The 18,418-nt window shown below is 41.6% G+C and overlaps 1 protein-coding gene across 1 annotated transcript; it reads left to right on the top strand.

The window, feature by feature from the left end:
- Positions 1–4,490: 4,490 nt before the first annotated feature.
- LOC308489909 (binder of sperm protein homolog 2-like) lies at positions 4,491–10,650 on the top strand (the record flags this gene model as incomplete). Its single annotated transcript, XM_081031526.1, has 3 exons — positions 4,491–4,548; positions 10,118–10,258; positions 10,499–10,650. 3 exons carry the CDS (start codon positions 4,491–4,493, stop codon positions 10,648–10,650), a joined length of 351 nt encoding a protein of 116 aa, XP_080887652.1.
- Positions 10,651–18,418: the final 7,768 nt, after the last annotated feature.

Here is an 18,418-nt window from a genome sequence, read left to right as displayed (position 1 = left end):
GAAACAGGATTGTGTTTGGGGTGTCTGAGGAATAGTGGCGGGGGGGCACTTGGGTTGAGTGAGGGATGGGGAACGTCAGGAGTCCGGTCAAGTCCAGGTTATGGCGTTTTCTCTAAGGGTCTTGGAAGCCTATCTGGGATTCTCATCACAGCAGCGACACAATCCAGCTCTAGCTACCATGTGGAGAGAATGAAGGGGAGGCAAAGGTGAAAAGCTGGGGGACTGGTTAGGCAACTGTCATGGTCCATGGGGAGAATGATGGTGGTTAGATTAGAGGGATAGCACTGGCAGAAGTGGGATGTGGCTGGATTCAGGAGATATTTCCAAGGTAAAGTTCACAGGATTGGCGGTGGATTTGGATATAAAGTGAAAAAGAGGACTCAAGGATGACTCTAGTGTGATCTTTACATGCAGGTGAATGGTTATGTCACTTATTGAGATGGGATGGCAGGATGAGCAGGTTTGGTGGGGAAAATAAAAAGTATTTTGCTGTCCCCAATTTTATGGATGAAGAAAACAAGATTGAAAGAGGTTAGCCCAATTAACCTCACAGCAAGAAAGAGACAGACATTGAATTCCAACCTGGGGGTTTCTGACCCTTAACCAAATGCTCCTCCACTTTATCTTCAATACTTTTCTGTGTTCCAGTGAATTCCCACATCTCTAGTTCTCCCATGCAACTCTCAACTCTGTGGGAGCTTTTGATTAAAAGAACTAGTTGCCTATATGTGGATATGGTTTAACTTTTCCAAGAATTAAGACATCTTGGCTTTTTATGTTGACTCTCAATTAGTGCCCATGATCTGATTTTCCTGTAGTATAAATGAGACTGAGACCAACAATCTCGTTTTGAAGAGATGAATCAGGGTGTTATGGATTGAATTGTGTCCCTTCCCCCTCCAAAATACATGTTGATACCCAAAGAGACACCAGAGATCTCTCTTTCTCTCCATATGAGCACAGAGGGAAGGCCATGTGAGGACACAGCAAGAAGGTGGTCGTCTACAAGCCAGGCAAAGAGCCTGCACCAGAAACTTGCTGGCACCTTGATCACAGACTTCTAGCCTCCAGAACTGTGAGAAGATAAGGCACGTTGTTTAAGCCATCCAGTCTGTGGCATTCTGTTATGGCAGGCCTAGCAGACAAATGCACAGGGTTTTAGGAAGATGTATGTATCTTAGTTACAATTATTCATCTCTTAAAAGCAAGAAATACTGGTGAAGGTCGAATGCCTGCTGTTCATCTTGTGCTGTGCATCTATGAAACATAGATATTAAACCACCCCTGGAAAAGATAGTGGGGGCTGGCCCAGTGGCTCAGGCGGTTGCAGCTCCATGCTCCTAACCCCGAAGGCTGCCGGTTCGATTCCCACATGGGCCAGTGGGCTCTCAACCACAAGGTTGCTGGTTCAACTCTTCGACTCCCTCAAGGGATGGTGGGCTCCGCCCCCTGCAACTTAGACTGCAAGGACAACAACTTGACTTGGAAAAAAGTCCTGGAAGTACACCACACTCTTTCCCAATAAAGTCCTGTTCCCATTCCCCCGCCCCCCCCCCCCGCTCAAAAATAAAAAGAAAGAAAGAAAGAAAAGAAAAGAAAGGAAGGAAGAGAGAGTTCTTTAAAAAAAAAAAAAAAAGGCAGTGGGTGAGTTATTTAGCTAACATCCCTAACTAATAAGTGGGAAATCCAGGATTTGAAAGTTAGTCTATCTGATATTAATGTTCACATATTTTCTACTGGTTCCAGAACTGACATTGCAAGTTGACATTCTGCATCCAAACCCAGTGCTAGCTATCTTTTCATTATTGCCAAAGATAAAAACTGAGCCCACATAATCCCCTCTCCGCTGGAATCATTGATCATTTCTCTCTAGTTCCCCGTGATTAATTCTATTCATAGGGAACCTCTAATGTCCAAGTCCAGCTCTTCCACTTGGTAGGTTGATGACTTTGATAGATTTTTTTCTTTCATCCTCATCCAGCCCTCCCAATACCATTGGCTAGATACCAACTTCAGTTTTGAAAAAATATTTTATCACAGTTGGTTGAGTGCCTTGAGGCATAGTGACTATTCAGTTGAGTAAGAAAGGAATAATCAGTTCTCCCCGATGTCCACTTCAGCCCTTTTCCAGTAGGTAGGGCATCCTGGGTCCTGCTCAGAGTGTCCTGGCCATGCTTTAGGGGGTGGGGGGTGGTGAATCTCAACGTGCCTCAGCAACTCTGCACATTTATCACCACCTCTGCAAACCATGAATATTTGGGAATATAACTTCCCATTATCTTTGAGAGAAGGTACAATTAGAATTAAGCACATTTTGTAAAATTCACCACAAAGAGAGAGAGAAATCCAAGTTAAAGATGCACTATCTTCCCTAATAAATAACAAAAGCTCAAATGTCTGCCACAAATTTTAGCTCATTAAATAAGAGATATAGGAATCTGGTCTCACATTCCCACTGACTTTGTTTGTATGTATCCTGGATAGTGATGGTTGAGGATTGGACACTGTGATGTGATGGGATATAATTAACTGTAATTAACTTGAAAGAAAGAAAGAAAAGAAAGAAAGAGAGAGAGAAGGAAGGAGGGAGGGAGGAAAGAAAGAAAGAAAGAAAGGAAGGAAGGAAGGAAGGAAGGAAGGAAGGAAGGAAGGAAGGAAGGAAGGAAGGAAGGAAAAAAGGAAGGAAGGAAGGAAAGAAGGAAGGAAGGAAGGAAGGAAGGAAGGAAGGAAGGAAGGAAGGAAAAAAGGAAGGAAGGAAGGAAAGAAGGAAGGAAAGAAAGAAAGAAAGAAAGAAAGGAAGGAAGGAGGGAGGGAGGGAGGGAGGGAGGGAGGGAGGGAGGGAGGGAGGGAGGGAGGGAAGGAAGGAAGGAAGGAAGGAAGGAAGAAAGAAAGAAAGAAAGAAAGAAAGAAAGAAAGAAAGAAAGAAAGAAAGAAAGAAAGAAAGAAAGAAAGAAAGAAAGAAAGAGAAAGAAAGAAAGATTTGTTGGGCTCTCAGATCGGATGCATGTAGCCCAAACATTTTACAAACCTGACATGCAGACATAGACAGCAAACCTTTCTAGAGTCACTCAGCTAGCAAGTGAATCAGAAACAAGGTCTTGGGGACCAGTACCGAGTGAGAGTTGAACCTGTGGCACTGAAAAGACCGACTTCCTATGAAGGCGTCTGCCTGTAGGACTTCTATGATAGTGGGGTGAGCAGAAACAAGAAGGCCTGATGTCAGACTGCCTGGATGACGCCTGTGGTCTTCCACTTCGGCATGAGCCATGTAACCTTGACAGATGATTTTGCCTCTTTGAGCCTCAGCCAAATGTAGAACCGGGGGATACAATTCCCACGCCACGAAGTGGTGTGAGACTTCTCTCAGCTCTCATGGGCGAAGCACTGTTGCCAACCCGTTTGGCTTACTTGTGATTGACAGGTGACCTCATTACCTGCAGAGAGGCCAGGTGCTGTGTGCAGATCCATCAGTTCAGCAAAATAGCAAAAAGCAAAAACCTACATGGCGGACAGGAGAAACTCGGCTTCTCCTGGCTCCGTACCCTTATCAAAGTTTTCCCACGTCTCCCCTATTCCATTTTCTCGTCTCTATTTGGAAAAGGCAACTGTATTTGTAACCAATACCTGGTCCCTACATGTTTATAATGGGGCATAAGTGACAGAATGTCTGAAAAGATGTCAGCTCAGATAGATGCTACAGGATGAGTGTTAATCCCCTCCCTTCCCGACGCCGTCATGATGCTTGGTCTCCAGGATGGATGGTCTGTTCGCCATCTTAGATCCCCCGGGGGCTCCACTAGGACACCCTTCTCTTTACTGGTACTCACCCTTCCAATCCCTTCTCTCTCTTATAAAGTGCTCTTGCCTCTTCTGCTCTCCCCACATCCCTTCAGAGATGGTGGCTGGGAAAGGAATTCTAAAGTGGCCCAGGCCCGCGTATAAGAACTGGGATCAAACTCTGTCTTTTCCACTACTGGCTGAGCACAGCCACAATCTGTGGCCGTTCTGAGCCTTACTTATCCAGAAAGCTAAAATTGGCTTTGCCTTTCTTGCTGGACTTTTACTTAAAAATAATAATAATCAAGGGAGTAAATGATATGAATGGATATGAAAGTATTAAGCAAGCTATAGCACAGTGGTTCTCAAACTTTAGTGAACATCGACTCGCCTGGAGGGCTTGTTACAACACAGGTGGCTGGTCCCACCCCCAGTTTCAGCAGGTCTGGGGTGGGGCCTAAGGATTTGCATTTCTAACATGTTTGCAGGTGAGGGTGATGGAGCTGGTCCAGGGACCACACTTTCAGAATGCTTCCAAGATGGGTGTTCCTAATTTTTCTGTGCACCCTGAAATTTAGGGCATGGGAGAAAATGCTCTGGAGTAAGTCTGTGTGCTGTGGGAGCAGCTAGAGTGGGAGGGGCAGACATTGGAGCATATAAAGTCAGAGGAAACCTCTGCTACGGTGCAGGTTCTCTGCAGGTAATGGGAGGTGATGGAGAAGCTGGCAGTCTGGGTGTCCCTGGTTCTCTGTGTGTATGGACTGAAAGCAGGTGAGATGACGAGGAAGGGAAGGAGGAGAGGACGCAGGAGGAAGGGGGAATCTAGGAGGCAGTGGTTTGGGGTGAGACAGGCAGGAAACAGATTCTATCCACTGTTCATAATACTTTGAACTATGGCATAATTATTGGTGCTGAAGATGAGAATCTGGAGAGTCCTGGGCTCAAATCCTTGTTCTTCCACTCACTGATTGGGTGATCATGTGCAAGTAATACTGCCTGTCTTTAAGCCTCAGCCTTCTCATCTACAGAATGGTAATAATAGTCCTTAAGAAAGAGGAAGCTCAAATATATGGTGATGGAAGGAGAACTGATTCTGGGTGGTGAACACACAATGGGATTTATAAATGATGTAACACAGAATTGTACACCTGAAATCTATGTAACTTCACTAATAAATGTCACCCCAATAAATTTTTAAAAATGCAAACAAAAAGAAAAAAGAAAGAGGAAGCTTGGAAATCCTGCCATCTGCGACAACACAGATGAGCCTGGGGGCATTATGCCATGTGAAGTAAGCCAGGCACAGAAGGACAAATGCTGTGTGATTCCATTTACACGAAGTATATAAAATAGTCACACTCATAGAAACAGAGAGTGAAGTGGTTATTGCCAGGGGTTGGGGAGGAGGGGAAATGGGGAGTTGCTGTTCAATGGGTATAAAGTTTCAGTCATCCAAGACCAGTCAGTTCCAGAAACCTGCTATGGAACATAGTGCCCTGTGGTTAACAATACTGCACTGCACACTTAAACATTTCTTAAAAGGGTACATCGCGTGTTAAGTATTCTTACCACAATAAAAAAGAAGAGAAAGTGGAGGCTTATTATGTATCGTTTTGGAAAGTTCTCCAATATCTTTTGTCAAGGGAGCAATGTTCAAAAGAAACAGTATGTAGGCTCAGCTATCCTCTGTGTGAAAAAGGAGTGCAAAGTTGTTAATATGCCCTCAAATATTCACAAACGATCCCTGTAGGTCTCACAAGAATTACATCAGTTTTCTGTGGGGAGGATGACAGGAAGGCTGGGGTCAGAGAGGGCTGGGAGGACTGATTCTCCTTTTATAACTCCTCTGAAGTTTGAACCATGTGAATTGCCTCCCCAGAAAACCAAGCAATTCAACAGAGAGAAAGTGATCTTTATCTCTCCTAGTCCTTGTAAGGATTAAGGGGGAAAAGGTCAGGAAGTCCTCTGGCACTGTTGACGTCTGCAACCCAAGGCCACCAGAAACACACAGAAGTTAAACAAGCTGGATGTTTCACTCATTGAAGTCAAGATGACCACACACCTTGGGGTTCCATAGGGCACCTTGGGATGCTAAACCAGAGGGTGTTAGAACCTATTCTAGGGTTTGGGTTCTGGTTGGGAGAGTAGAGGGGATTAGGTCAACAATGGTTAGTGTCAGAAAGCAGGGACAATTCAATGTCTGGGTATCTCAGTAAATCTCTACAGAGAAGGCAGCCTAGAAGGAGGAAAAAGGTGTTCAAGAAGCAGCGGTCACTCATTCCAGCCAAAGGACAGGAGGTGTTTGGTAATTTGTGACATGGTGACCTCATTTTTGACTGTGTTCAGGCAAAATTCTGAAGTGGACTTGCCTTATCTTATTTTCTCATGATCTCAGTGTAAGCTTGTCTGAGATCTAAGAGCTTGTTTATGTCCAGCAGGAGAATGACACGCCTAAGTGTGTCATGTTGGCCTTGGGATATTGGGGGTGGCCTTTTGTCGTTTCTTTCTCCAAACGCATTGGGTACACGAAGTCTTCAGCTGACATTGGGGGTGATGTTTCTTCATCATTATTTGCTGGTGGAGGGGGAGGTGAGGGAAGAGGCAAAATGGTAATGTTTGGCCAGAGATGCAGGTGATAACACACAAGGATAGAAGATCTGTGAGGATTTGGTCATCTTTGGTCATATTAGTCAATGAAATGACAAAAGACCATTTCTGGGGGTCCCAGGGTCTGAAAGAAATAGCTTATTGCCTGGAACCAGACACAGCAGGACGTGAGTCTGGGCTGTACCCATTCTTAACTGTGTGGACAATGTTTAAATGCAAGCATCTCTCTGCTCTTTCATCTGTAAAATGAGGAAAAGGCTGTGGGGATTAAAGAGAATAGGGATGAAAGGTTTTAAAGATTAGCCACAGTGACTGGACAAAGCGGAAAATGCACCCAGTGACTGCTGGGGTTTATAACACAATGTAAGTACCCGTGGTTTTGTCCTAAAATGACCCCAGCCTGCATGGGGAGGAGATTCAGCTTTGCAGCAGCACCTCCTAAGAGAGTTTTGGGGCCAGACCCAGAGCCCCACACAGGCATGGTTATTTTAGAGGCTTCGTTTCTGGAGGCAGGGGACCTGAATGATTTCTTCATTCTGTGGCTTTGAGCAAGTGATTTCTCTCTCCAAGCCTCCACTTCTGTATCTACAAAATGGAGATCATCATTAACAATGCGTAACCTATAAAAATACAATAATGCCAATTTTACAGGGGTGTGGCAAGATTCATTTTCCTTAAGGTAGTCAGAATAAGACACTAAGGAGAGAGGCGGGCACCTAGGAAACCACCCATAATAATCAGTTATTTAACCACAACTTTAAAAACACTCACATCTTGTTAGTTATTTTCTGAAGATCAGGGCCACCATCAGCTACTACTGATACTGTATTCACCATATCAGACTCCTGAGTTAGAGTCTGAGGCAAACCTAGAAATTAGCGTTGTTACGTCAAAGATAAGGACAGCAAAGCACAGGCATTGAGTCCCTTGCGCAGGTAAGCGACCGTTCAAATCAGTCTCCAAAGTCAGACTCCTTAAGTATAAACCTACTTCCCACCAGTCGGCGGTCACATAATTTCCAGTCTCTCTCTGTTGCCTGTGTCCTCTGGTCTGTAACCCTTTGGGGGGATGGGGAGGAGAAGAGAGTTCTAAATTATATTCTCTCCTTCAAAGGGGTGTGGTGCAGGTCCACTGAGGACAATGACAGGAAGATAGGAATGGCTAATTAAAGATCAGCTAATGTGACTGGATAACAGTTCTTCACAATAGTCCCTGTGGAGACAAAGCCCCAAAAAGCAGTTTCCAGGCTCTCGGCCTCACATAGAAAGGTGCTGGCTCGGGTAGTAAATGGCCATCAACTGTGATCAGATGGCCATCAGCTGTGGCTAACTGGCCGTCAGCTGTAACCCGTAAGCCATTGGCCACTAATATAATTGTCGTGGCTACGCTAGCAGAAGAGAATGAGGGCTAGCAAGAGCGGATTGCAGAGAGGCGGATGCCGCCGGTGAGAATATAGTGATATGACTCCCCTACTCATGGCTCCGTGGGTGCTCCTTTTTGGCCTCACCATGTCCTGCGTTCTTACGTGGGGAGTGGGAGCTGAGACCCCGCAGGCCGCCCCGCACGACAGTCCCTTTCTAATCTTTAATCGGGTCCAACTGGGCTTTATGGTGGTGATACTACCAAGACACTTACTCCCTGAAACAGGCTCGGGGATGATAAAAAAGCAATATTTTCTAGGAATCAAAACAAAACAGAATCACGAGGCTGCTGGGAATATTCAGTGCTCTTGCACTGAACGGATTGTTTTCCTGAAATGTTGACATGTGGGTAAGAGCTAGGATGGTCGCTCCAACTTCCAGGCTTATGGAATGTCAACTAATGGATGGATGTTGAGTGCCAGTGAATTTACTCTAAGTTACTCAAAGAAAGCCCTTTGGAATACTCAGAGCTCATACCTGAATTAATGGGCTACGTCTTGCGTAGAGGTGAGACACCCCTCACCACCACCACCACCACCTGGAAGTAATCATAAGTCATGCAAATGGTGAGAGCAGAGGGTTTCCTGCTACATGAACTTCAAGATACTTCTAACAGCCATTTATCTAGGAATGGAGTATTTTAAGAGGTGGTCTAAATTTTACCCATTTTTTTTTCTCTTTCAGAATTTGTTTCCGATTTACACCCTGTGATTCCAGGTGAGGATACATCTCTTTATTTGTTAACATTTCAAATGTTAGCCCACAACCATGAAACAATATTATATTCCTGAAAATTCCTTGAGTTTTCCTGCTGTTTTACTCTTTCCTTTGCTGTTTTTCTGGCACAAAAGGCCCTCCCTGGTCATGGCAAACCAATCCTGTATTTCAAGATCAAGTTCAGTCAGCCCTCCAAGATTTCCTTCAAGGAAGTTCCATGGAGATTCACATTTAGGCTGAACATACCATGTTTCCCTGAAAATAAGACTGGGTCTTATAATAATTTTTGCTCCAAAAGACACATTAGGACTCATGTTCAGGGGATGTCATCCTGAAAAATCATGCTAGGGCTTATTTTCCAGTTAGGTCTTATTTTCAGGAAAACACGGTAAGAGGAGACTACACAGGAAAAACAGAGACACGTTCCTGCCAACCAGAGAAGATCACGCCTGTAAACCCCTTAGGCAAGAAAGATGGCAGCACTCTCAGGACACCTTACAAGGTGTGAGCAAAGAGAACTGTGGGGACAGAGCCCCAGAAAGCAGTTTCCAGGCTCTCAGCCTCACATAGAAAGGTGCTGGCTCAGGTAGTAAATGGCCATCAACTGTGATCAGATGGCCATCAGCTGTGGCTAGTTGGCCGTCAGCTGTAACCAGTGAGCCACTGGCCACTAATATAACGGCTGTGGCTACGCTAGCAGAAAAAATGGGGGCTAGCAAGAAGATGGTGGCTGGCAAGCACAGACTGCTGTTAGGACAGCGGGTTGCAGATTATGTAGATCCTGCTTCCTGTGTCTCCAGCCCAGCCGCCAGCAAGAATATAGGGGTATGACTCCCCTATCTATGGCTCCGTGGGTGTTCCTTTTTGGCCTCACCATGTCCTGCGTTCTTATGTGGGGAGCGGGACAGAAGGCCCCGCCTGACACCCTGTGTGACAAGAACACAAGGAAAAGTGGCCCAAGATGAGGTTGGAGGTGTTTTAGGGAACCAGATCGAGTAGGGCCGTAGGGCATCACAAGCCATGTCAATGCTATTTCTTATCCTAACAGCAATGTGATATTAATAGGTTAGTGGCAGGGTCAGGTTAGTATTTAAGAAAGAACATTCTCCCTGCAGTGTGAAGAATGATGAGACAAACAGGTGGGCAGTATCCAGAAATCAGTTATTGCCGTAGTCAAAGCAAGGCACAATGCTAGGTGGTGACAAAGGGTGTGGAGGGAAGTGGATAGCCTTAAGAAATACTTAGGAGCTACCTTTGGCAAGCTAAGAGATTTATTTTTCTAGGAGAGAGGAAGAAAGGGGACTCTAAGAAAGGCCAGAATGTCAGGTTAGGAGTTTGGGAGTACAGTCGCTAAAGGACTCACATGGAAAGGAAGCCAGCTACTGCAGTCAGCTTCCAGCTCAGGGTTAAAATAAAGCTTCCTTTGATGTTCACTGATGTTTGGTGCCACACACAGGGAAGGCAGTCAGACCAGCCATATGCGGGTTTGGGGGGTGGTAGGTGAGCAAGCATGGTGCTGACAATCACAATGGAGATTAGAAAATCACTTCCCTTTGTAAACTCACCCGCCATTTGGTGTGTTTTCTCTTTTCCAGCATTTGTGAACAGTACCTGTGTCTTTCCATTTATGTACAGCGATGTGATTTATCACAACTGCATCTCTGTCCACAGCAGTTATGATTGGTGTTCTCTTGACAAGAAATTCCAAGGCAGGTGGCGGTATTGCACTGGAAATGGTGAGTGTCCCTCTGATGGTCCATCTCGGATGCCTTGGATCCAAGGAGCAATTGACAGCAGCTGCTTACATAATTTTCGGTGTTGGCTAAACCTGAATCCAAATCCTGACTTTTCTACGTTTTAATTAACACTTTGAAAACAGTCTGCTGGGTAGAAAAAGCATGTGCCATTAATTTAGTAATGGTTAATCATCAGACTTTTTATATTCCTGTTTCTCCTGCTCCTCTCTCTCTCTGCAGATCCCCCCGTGTGTATCTTCCCTTTCTTCTTCAGAGAAAAACTCTTTGTCAGATGCACCAAGGAAGGCTATATTTTGAATCGGAGTTGGTGTTCGCTGACAAAAAATTACAATGACGACAGAAAATGGAAGCAATGCTCTCCTTACCAGTAAGTTGGCTGGGGAAGGACGCAGTGGGAGGTCTTACAGACCTTAAAGTGGGGAACCCTCTGGATTAATGGAAAAAGAAGTTGGAATCTAGATTATCTGATGGTGGTTTAGATCAGAGGTCAGCAAACATTTCCTGTAAAGGGCCCAATACCAAATATTTTAAGCTTTGCAGGCCATATGGTTTCTCTCACACTCAGCTCTGTCTTGTAGCGCAAAAGCAGCAATAATAATAATAAATAAAACACAATGAACGTGACTATGTTACAATAAAACTGTATTTATACACCCTGAAATTTGAATCTCATGTAATTCTCAGGTGTCACAAAATATTACTTGTCTTTTGATTATTGTTTTTGTCGACCACTTAAAAATGAGAAAACTATTAGTTCATAGGCCACACAAAAAGAGATAACGGGTTGGATTTGGCCTCTGGACTCTAGTTTGTTGGTCCCTGGCTTGAATGATCTGTCCTTGACCCCACGCAGATAAAGAAATGAGGTTAGTTTCCACTGAAAAGAAGACATGAGAAGGAGAAAAGCATAGTCAAGAGACATTGGCGAATTCATCCATCTCCATGCTTGAATTATTACGGTGAGGATTTTATTGAGCACAATCGTGTCTCATTTAACCTTCACGATGACCCCAGGAAGTGATTATAGGTGTCATTATACCCAGAGAGAAATGAGGAAATTAAAGCTTAAGAGGCTTGGCTATACCCTCACTCTGTCAAACTCCATCATCGTAAAGAAGCTTTGTGCAGAGACCACTTCCTACCCAGTTCCATTCAATGAGCCCCTATGGTATGCTTTTTTCTGAGGTTTCCATTCATTATCTCTCTCCCCCCGTTAAAATTGCCATTTTATGGATGTGGAAACAGACATTGAGAGCCTGGTCACCTTAGCCAATCAGCTAGTAAGAGATGAAGCTCCTAGCCTGGATTCAGTGGTGACTAAAGTCAGTATTCATTTCTACCCCATGGCTCTATGCATTTGTCAAAACTCACACAACTATTTTTTTTTTTTTTCAATTTTAGGAGGACCTTTCATCTTTATTTTTTTATTTTTTTTTTTAATTAATTTTATTGGGGTGACAATTGTTAGTAAATTTACATAGATTTCAGGTGTACAATTCTGTATTACATCGTCTATAAATCCCATTGTGTGTTCACCACCCAGAGTCAGTTCTCCTTCCATCACCATATATTTGATCCCCTTTACCCTCATCACCCACCCCCCACCCCCTTACCCTCTGGTAACCACTAAATTATTGTCTGTGTCTATGAGTTTTTGTTTCTCATTTGTTTGTCTTGTTCTTTTTGGTTTATATACCACATATCAGTGAAATCATAGGGTTCTCTGCTTTTTCTGTCTGACTTGTTTCACTTAGCATTATTCTCTCGAGATCCATCCATGTTGTCACAAATGTTCCTATATCATCTTTCCTTAACGCCGAATAGTATTCCATTGTGTATATGTACCACAACTTCTTTATCCATTCATCTATTGAAGGACATTTTGGTTGTTTCCATGTCTTGGCCACCGTAAACAAAGCTGCAATGAACATTGGCGTACACGTGTCTCTATAGAGAAATGCTTTTATATTTTTGGGGTAGATACCCAGGAGAGCGATTGCTGGGTCATATGGTAATTCTATTCGTAATTTCTTGAGGAACCTCCACACTGCCTTCCATAGCGGCTGCACCAGTCTGCATTCCCACCAACAGTGTATGAGAGTTCCTTTTTCTCCACAGCCTCTCCAACACTTGTTACTATTTGTTTTGTTGATGATAGCCATTCTGACTGGGGTGAGGTGATATCTCATTGTGGTTTGCATTTGCATTTCTCTGATGATTAGCGATGTTGAGCATTTTTTCATATGTCTATTTGCCATTTGTATATCCTCTTTGGAGAAATGTCTCTTCAGGTCCTCTGTCCATTTTTCAATTGGGTTGTTTGTTTTTTTTGTTGTTGAGTTTCATGAGTTCCTTGTATATTTTGGATATTAGCCCCTTATCAGAGGAACTGTTTGCGAAAATCTTCTCCCATTCAGTTGGTTGCCTCATTATTTTGTCAATAGTTTCTTTTGCTGTGCAGAAGCTTTTCAGTTTCATATAATCCCATTTGTTTATTTTAGTTTTTACTTCCATTGCCTTTGGAGTCAAATTCATAAAATGCTCTTTGAACCCAAGGTCCATAAGTTTAGTACCTATGTTTTCTTCAATGCAGTTTATTGTGTCAGGTCTTATGCTTAAGTCTTTGATCCATTTTGAATTAATTTTGGTACATGGTGACAGATAGCAGTCCAGTTTCATTCTTTTGCACGTAGCTATCCAATTCTGCCAGCACCATTTATTGAAGAGGCTGTCTTTCGTCCATTGTATGTTTTTAGCTTCTTTGTCAAAAATTATCTGTCCATATTTATGTGGTTTTATTTCTGGGTTCTCAATTCTATTCCATTGGTCTATGTGTCTGTTTTTCCGCCAATACCAAGCTGTTTTGATTATTGTAGCCCTGTAGTACAAGGAAAAATCAGGGAGTGTGATACCTCCAGTATTGTTCTTTGTTTTTAATATTGCTTTGGCTATTCGGGGTCTTTTGTGGTTCCAAACAAATCTGATGATTTTTTGTTCTATTTCTTTAAAAAATGCCATTGGGATTTTAATGAGGATTGCATTAAATCTGTATATGGCTTTGGGTAATATGGCCATTTTAACTATGTTGATTCTTCCAATCCATGAGCACGGAATGTCTTTCCATTTCTTTGTGTCTTCTTCAATTTCTTTCAAAAATGTCTTATAGTTTTCAGCATATAAATCCTTCACATCCTTGGTTAAGTTTATTCCTAGGTATTTTATTCTTTTTGCTGCAATTGCAAAAGGAATTGTTTTTTCTATCTCTTTTTCTGAGATTTCATTGTTGGTATATAGGAAAGCAATGGACTTTTGTACGTTGATTTTGTAGCCAGCAACTTTACTATATTCATTGATTGTTTCTAATAGCTTTTTGGTGGAGTCTTTAGGGTTTTCTATGTATAGCATCATGTCATCTGCAAAGAGTGACAATTTAACTTCTTCATTCCCAATTTGGATGCCTTTTATTTCTTTCTCTTGCCTGATAGCTCTGGCGAGGACTTCCAACACTATGTTGAAAAGCAGAGGTGATAGGGGACAACCTTGTCGTGTTCCTGAACGTAGAGCAAAGGGCTTCAGCTTTGCACCATTAATTATGAGGTTAGCTGAGGGCTTGTCATATATGGCCTTTATTATGTTGAGGTATTTTCCTTCTATACCAATTTTAGTAAGTGTTTTAATCATAAATGGATGTTGTATCTTATCAAATGCTTTTTCTGCATCAATTGATAGAATCATATGATTTTTGTCCTTTATTTTGTTTATGTGATGTATCACATTGATGGATTTGCGAATGTTAAACCATCCTTGTGCCCCAGGGATGAACCCCACTTGGTCGTGATGAATAATCTTTTTAATGCATTGTTGTATTCGATTTGCTAGAATTTTGTTTAGGATTTTGGCATCTGTATTCATCAGAGATATAGGTCTGTAGTTTTCTTTTTTTGAAAACTCACACAACTATTAATTAGGGGATGCCTCTGGGGTCATTGCCTATATCAGTGACACACAGATAAAGACCCACATGGGGCATTTCAGTCTAATCTAGGAGGAATGACTGCTTTTTCCTTGTCCACATTGTAACTAGTCAGTGATTGAGTTGACCTTTCTTTTGGGCTTCCAGAAACGTCAAAGACCTATTTGGGACCAAGACACAGCAAGCGTTTTTTTCTGTACAGGCAATGGGTCCCATGTTTTCCCCCAAATGAGTTTGTTGATACTTGAACCTTCTCTGGAACTCTGCCAATAGTTAAGTCCTGCAGGCTGGTCTGCAGGTTCGCTCCTTGGTAAGATGCCTGGAAGTCTCCGTGGTTTCCACACTTGGTATTCAATGGCCTGTTATTCACCTGCAGCTTTTTATTACCTTAGGATAGGGTATCAGTGGTGCTCAGCTCTAGCCATTCAATCCCATTGTTTGTATAGTTACTGTTTCCTAGGACTTCTCAAATTTCTGAAACATTTAACCAGGCAGCATATGCCATCCCAGTTCAACTGCAGTGGGAGTTTTAACAGTTGGACCACCACCTTGCACCAGGGGCTGTGTGTACTTCACTTCCCGCCAGTGATGGGGTCTCCAGGGCATCAGAGGTTGAGGGTGATCCAGCTCCCAATCCCTATCATATGCCTGCTGTCCTAGACCACTCTCAGAATTGTCACATATGGGCTTCTCAGAAATAGATGCTTCATTCCTCTCTCCCTTCTTTCCTCCTTCTTTCCTTTCTTTTTTACTGCCTTGCTCCAGAAAGTTTAAGACAGCTAATAAAAATAACCAGCTTTGCAATAATAAAATTAATAGATTGAAAATCAAGGAAAATTCAGAGTCGTATGGCAAGAGGTAGTTAGCACTATACAGGCTGTGTGGTGAGATTATACAATTGGAGCTGAGCTTTCTAGCAGCCAAGTAAATAGGAATACATGTTTAGTTCTATTAATTATGTCATCTATAGTGTTGAAATCCTACTCTCTAGAGAAGACTTTCAGGGGGTTTATCACTCTCCACAAGAGATAATCAGTTTTGGGAATGAAATAACTTTCCTCCACCCCTCTTCCTACATCCTTTCTGCTTTGAGAGGCCATACAGGGCAGTGGTTAAAAAATACCACTCTGAGTGCTCTCTTGTGTATAAAATGGGCATTTTCTAGATAACCATTCATTACCATTTATGGTGGTTATGAAGATAGATGTATTAACTGGATTTACCTCATAGGGTATCAAATCAATCAGATATTATAAAGCATTCAGAAGAATGCCTAACACAGAGTAAGTGTAATGTTGTGTTTGCATTTCCCCTTCACCCTTGCATTTTCCCTTTCCTCTCCTTTCTTTTTCCCTTTCTCCCTTACTTTTTCAATTCTTTTCATAAAAAGAGATATAAGATGGAGTGCATAGTCACATGAAATGCAACATAATATTAATTAGAAGTAGATGAAACATATGAAAGGATGGATGGGATGTAGAATAGAGCCTTCCCTGAGACTAACAAATTAAAACAGAACACAGAGTCTTTGTACCTGCTGCAGATGAGCCAGGATTTGGGTGATCTTTGACTCTCCTCATCCATAAATAGCCATGCCCTTTGACTCAACAACTTCTATTCTATGGATATGTCCTAAAGAAAACCCTGGACAGCTGTACAAACATGTATGTAAGGCAATGGTCATCACAGTGACCCAAAACACTTAATAATATATCCATCCGTTATCATTGAATTAGAATGAGAACGTAGAGTACTAAAAACATGCACAGGGTGGCATTCAGTGACAGGAAAAATGTTCAAGATATAATGTTATTTTAGCCTAGAAATAAAATGTCCAAGTGAGAGACAACAAGCATTTATTTGAAATTTTAAAAAATAGCGATTTGGGAAGCACTGATTTAGGCAGAAGCCCAAACAGTATTCCAACTAGGAGGTGAGGGCAACGGGTATTTCTGAGGAAGGGAAAGAGGACAATTCCATCAATGGAAGGAAGGCATTTCTATTGGCGCAGATAAGCGAACACAGTGACACTAATTCTAAACAACGTTTTTAATTTTCAGTCCAGTAATCATCAGTCCAATAGTCATAACTGCTTTCTTTTTTTTCTTTGCAAACAGTTCTTTGGGACACGATGTTGCTTCAGGCCCCATCCAAGGTTATATTGCCCTGTTTTAACATTCCAAAGGTTTGAGGTTTAAGGCACACAAGGCAGGTCCTCTGGATGGCAGCTCTGACTCCATTTTAAAGTGGAATCATTTATATTGTTTTTTACATTTTCACGGTAGACAACTTTAAGAAACAAAAATGTTTTTTAAAAAACTAGCAAATAGTTCATATTATAAATATAGAAAAAAGGCCCCAGACAGATAAATATGAGGAAATCTTAGTAATGGTCACATTTGCGTTGGACTATTGTGGAGTCACATTGGTGTATCTTTACATGCTGTCCAATATTTGTAATTATGTGCATGTATCACTTTTATTTTTAAAATATTTACTTTGATTTACACAAGTAATATGTGAATGAGTGCTCATTTAAACATTGAAGCAACACATGAATAGAGGGAGTAAAATGTTACTATTCCTTCTCACCTTCCCCCCTCCCTTTCTACTCTGTTTCACAGAAAACACAGCTACCAGTTCGGGATGTATTCTTCCAGGTTTATTCTATGCATTTACACAAATATAAACTTTTTTAAAGGTCATTTTACGCATGAATGAATTATACTATCTTCTTTGTCCTGCGTCTTGATCTTCATTTAAATATATACATTACGGTGATTTTTCCACGTAAATGCATAAATCTACGTCACCTTTCTTCATGCTTGCACCAAATTTCAAAATGTGGATATACTACTCCCCTATTAAAGCATAATTTGATGGTTTTTAGTATTTGATATGACTATGACCGAATGTGTACCTTCTACATTGAATTATTTTTTGCAGTGATGTGCAACACTTTATTTTTATTTTTCATTTTTATTTTTTATTAAAGTTTATTGGGGTGATAGTTGTTAGTAAAGTTACATAGGTTTCAGGTGTACAATTCTGTAATACATCATCTATATATCACATTGTGTGTTCAGCACCCAGAGTCAGTTCTCTTTCCCTCACCATATATTTGATCCCCTTTACCCTCTACATTGAATTTTTGAGTAAGTGTGTGAGGGTTTTTAAATTATTATTAGATTAACTGAATGAAATCACTTGGTTAAATTATATATATATATATATATATATATATATATATATATATATATATATGTATATATAAATTATATATATATAAATTATATATATATAAACGATATATATATATGTTAAGGGTGTGTGTGTGTGTGTGTGTGTGTTAAATTTTAAGTTGTTCCAAATTAGCCTCAGTCAACATATGAAACTGTCCACTTTTAGCAACTTTCTTAGCACTAAATATTATCAATTTACTAAATTTGTTCCAATAGTACCACATAACTTATGTTAAAATAATCAAGTAATAAAATAATCAGTAATGCATATTGTATTTGAGAGTGAGAGAGAAATACTTACACCCTCTTTAGGCCACTGATCTCTAATGTTCCTCTATCATTCTCCTGTTCCACATTCTCATGTTGTTTAGTTGGGGGTAGACCAGTTCTCCCATTAAGAAGGAGAAAAGATCATTCTGGAGGGTGACAGACTGTGATACTGATCCTCACCACCATTTCTCTTCCACAGCATTTAAATAAGTCTTGGTGTTCTTAAAGGGACAGACGTTACAGGATTCATCAGCTGCCTTTCAAAATACATTTCTCGGATCATTCTGACCAATAAAGACTTGATCTCTTTTCCATGTGGATGACTCCTTTTCTTGAAACAAGGCAGAGCCAAAGCTCAATGGTGATCGATGCAATGCTGGCTATGGTGGGAAATGAGTAGGGCATTTGTGAGGAAGAATTTTCATTCAAATCAAGATCCTGATGAATTGCTAACAACAATCTTTGGGAAGTTAACTAAATTCTCAGAGAATTTCAAGCTTCCCCTAATACAATTTTTAAATTTTCAAAGTATAGTATAGGGGCCAGCCCGGTGTCTCAGGCAGTTAGAAATCCATGCTCCTAACTCCAAAGGCTGCCGGTTCGATTCCCACATGGGCCATTGGGCTCTCAACCACAAGGTTGCCAGTTCAACTC

Source organism: Rhinolophus hipposideros (assembly GCF_964194185.1).
Source record: "Rhinolophus hipposideros genome assembly, chromosome: 21".
NCBI classification, from domain to species: Eukaryota; Metazoa; Chordata; class Mammalia; order Chiroptera; family Rhinolophidae; genus Rhinolophus; species Rhinolophus hipposideros.
Note: the sequence above shows the minus strand (reverse complement) of the source record. Positions and strands in the feature narration are given on the sequence as shown.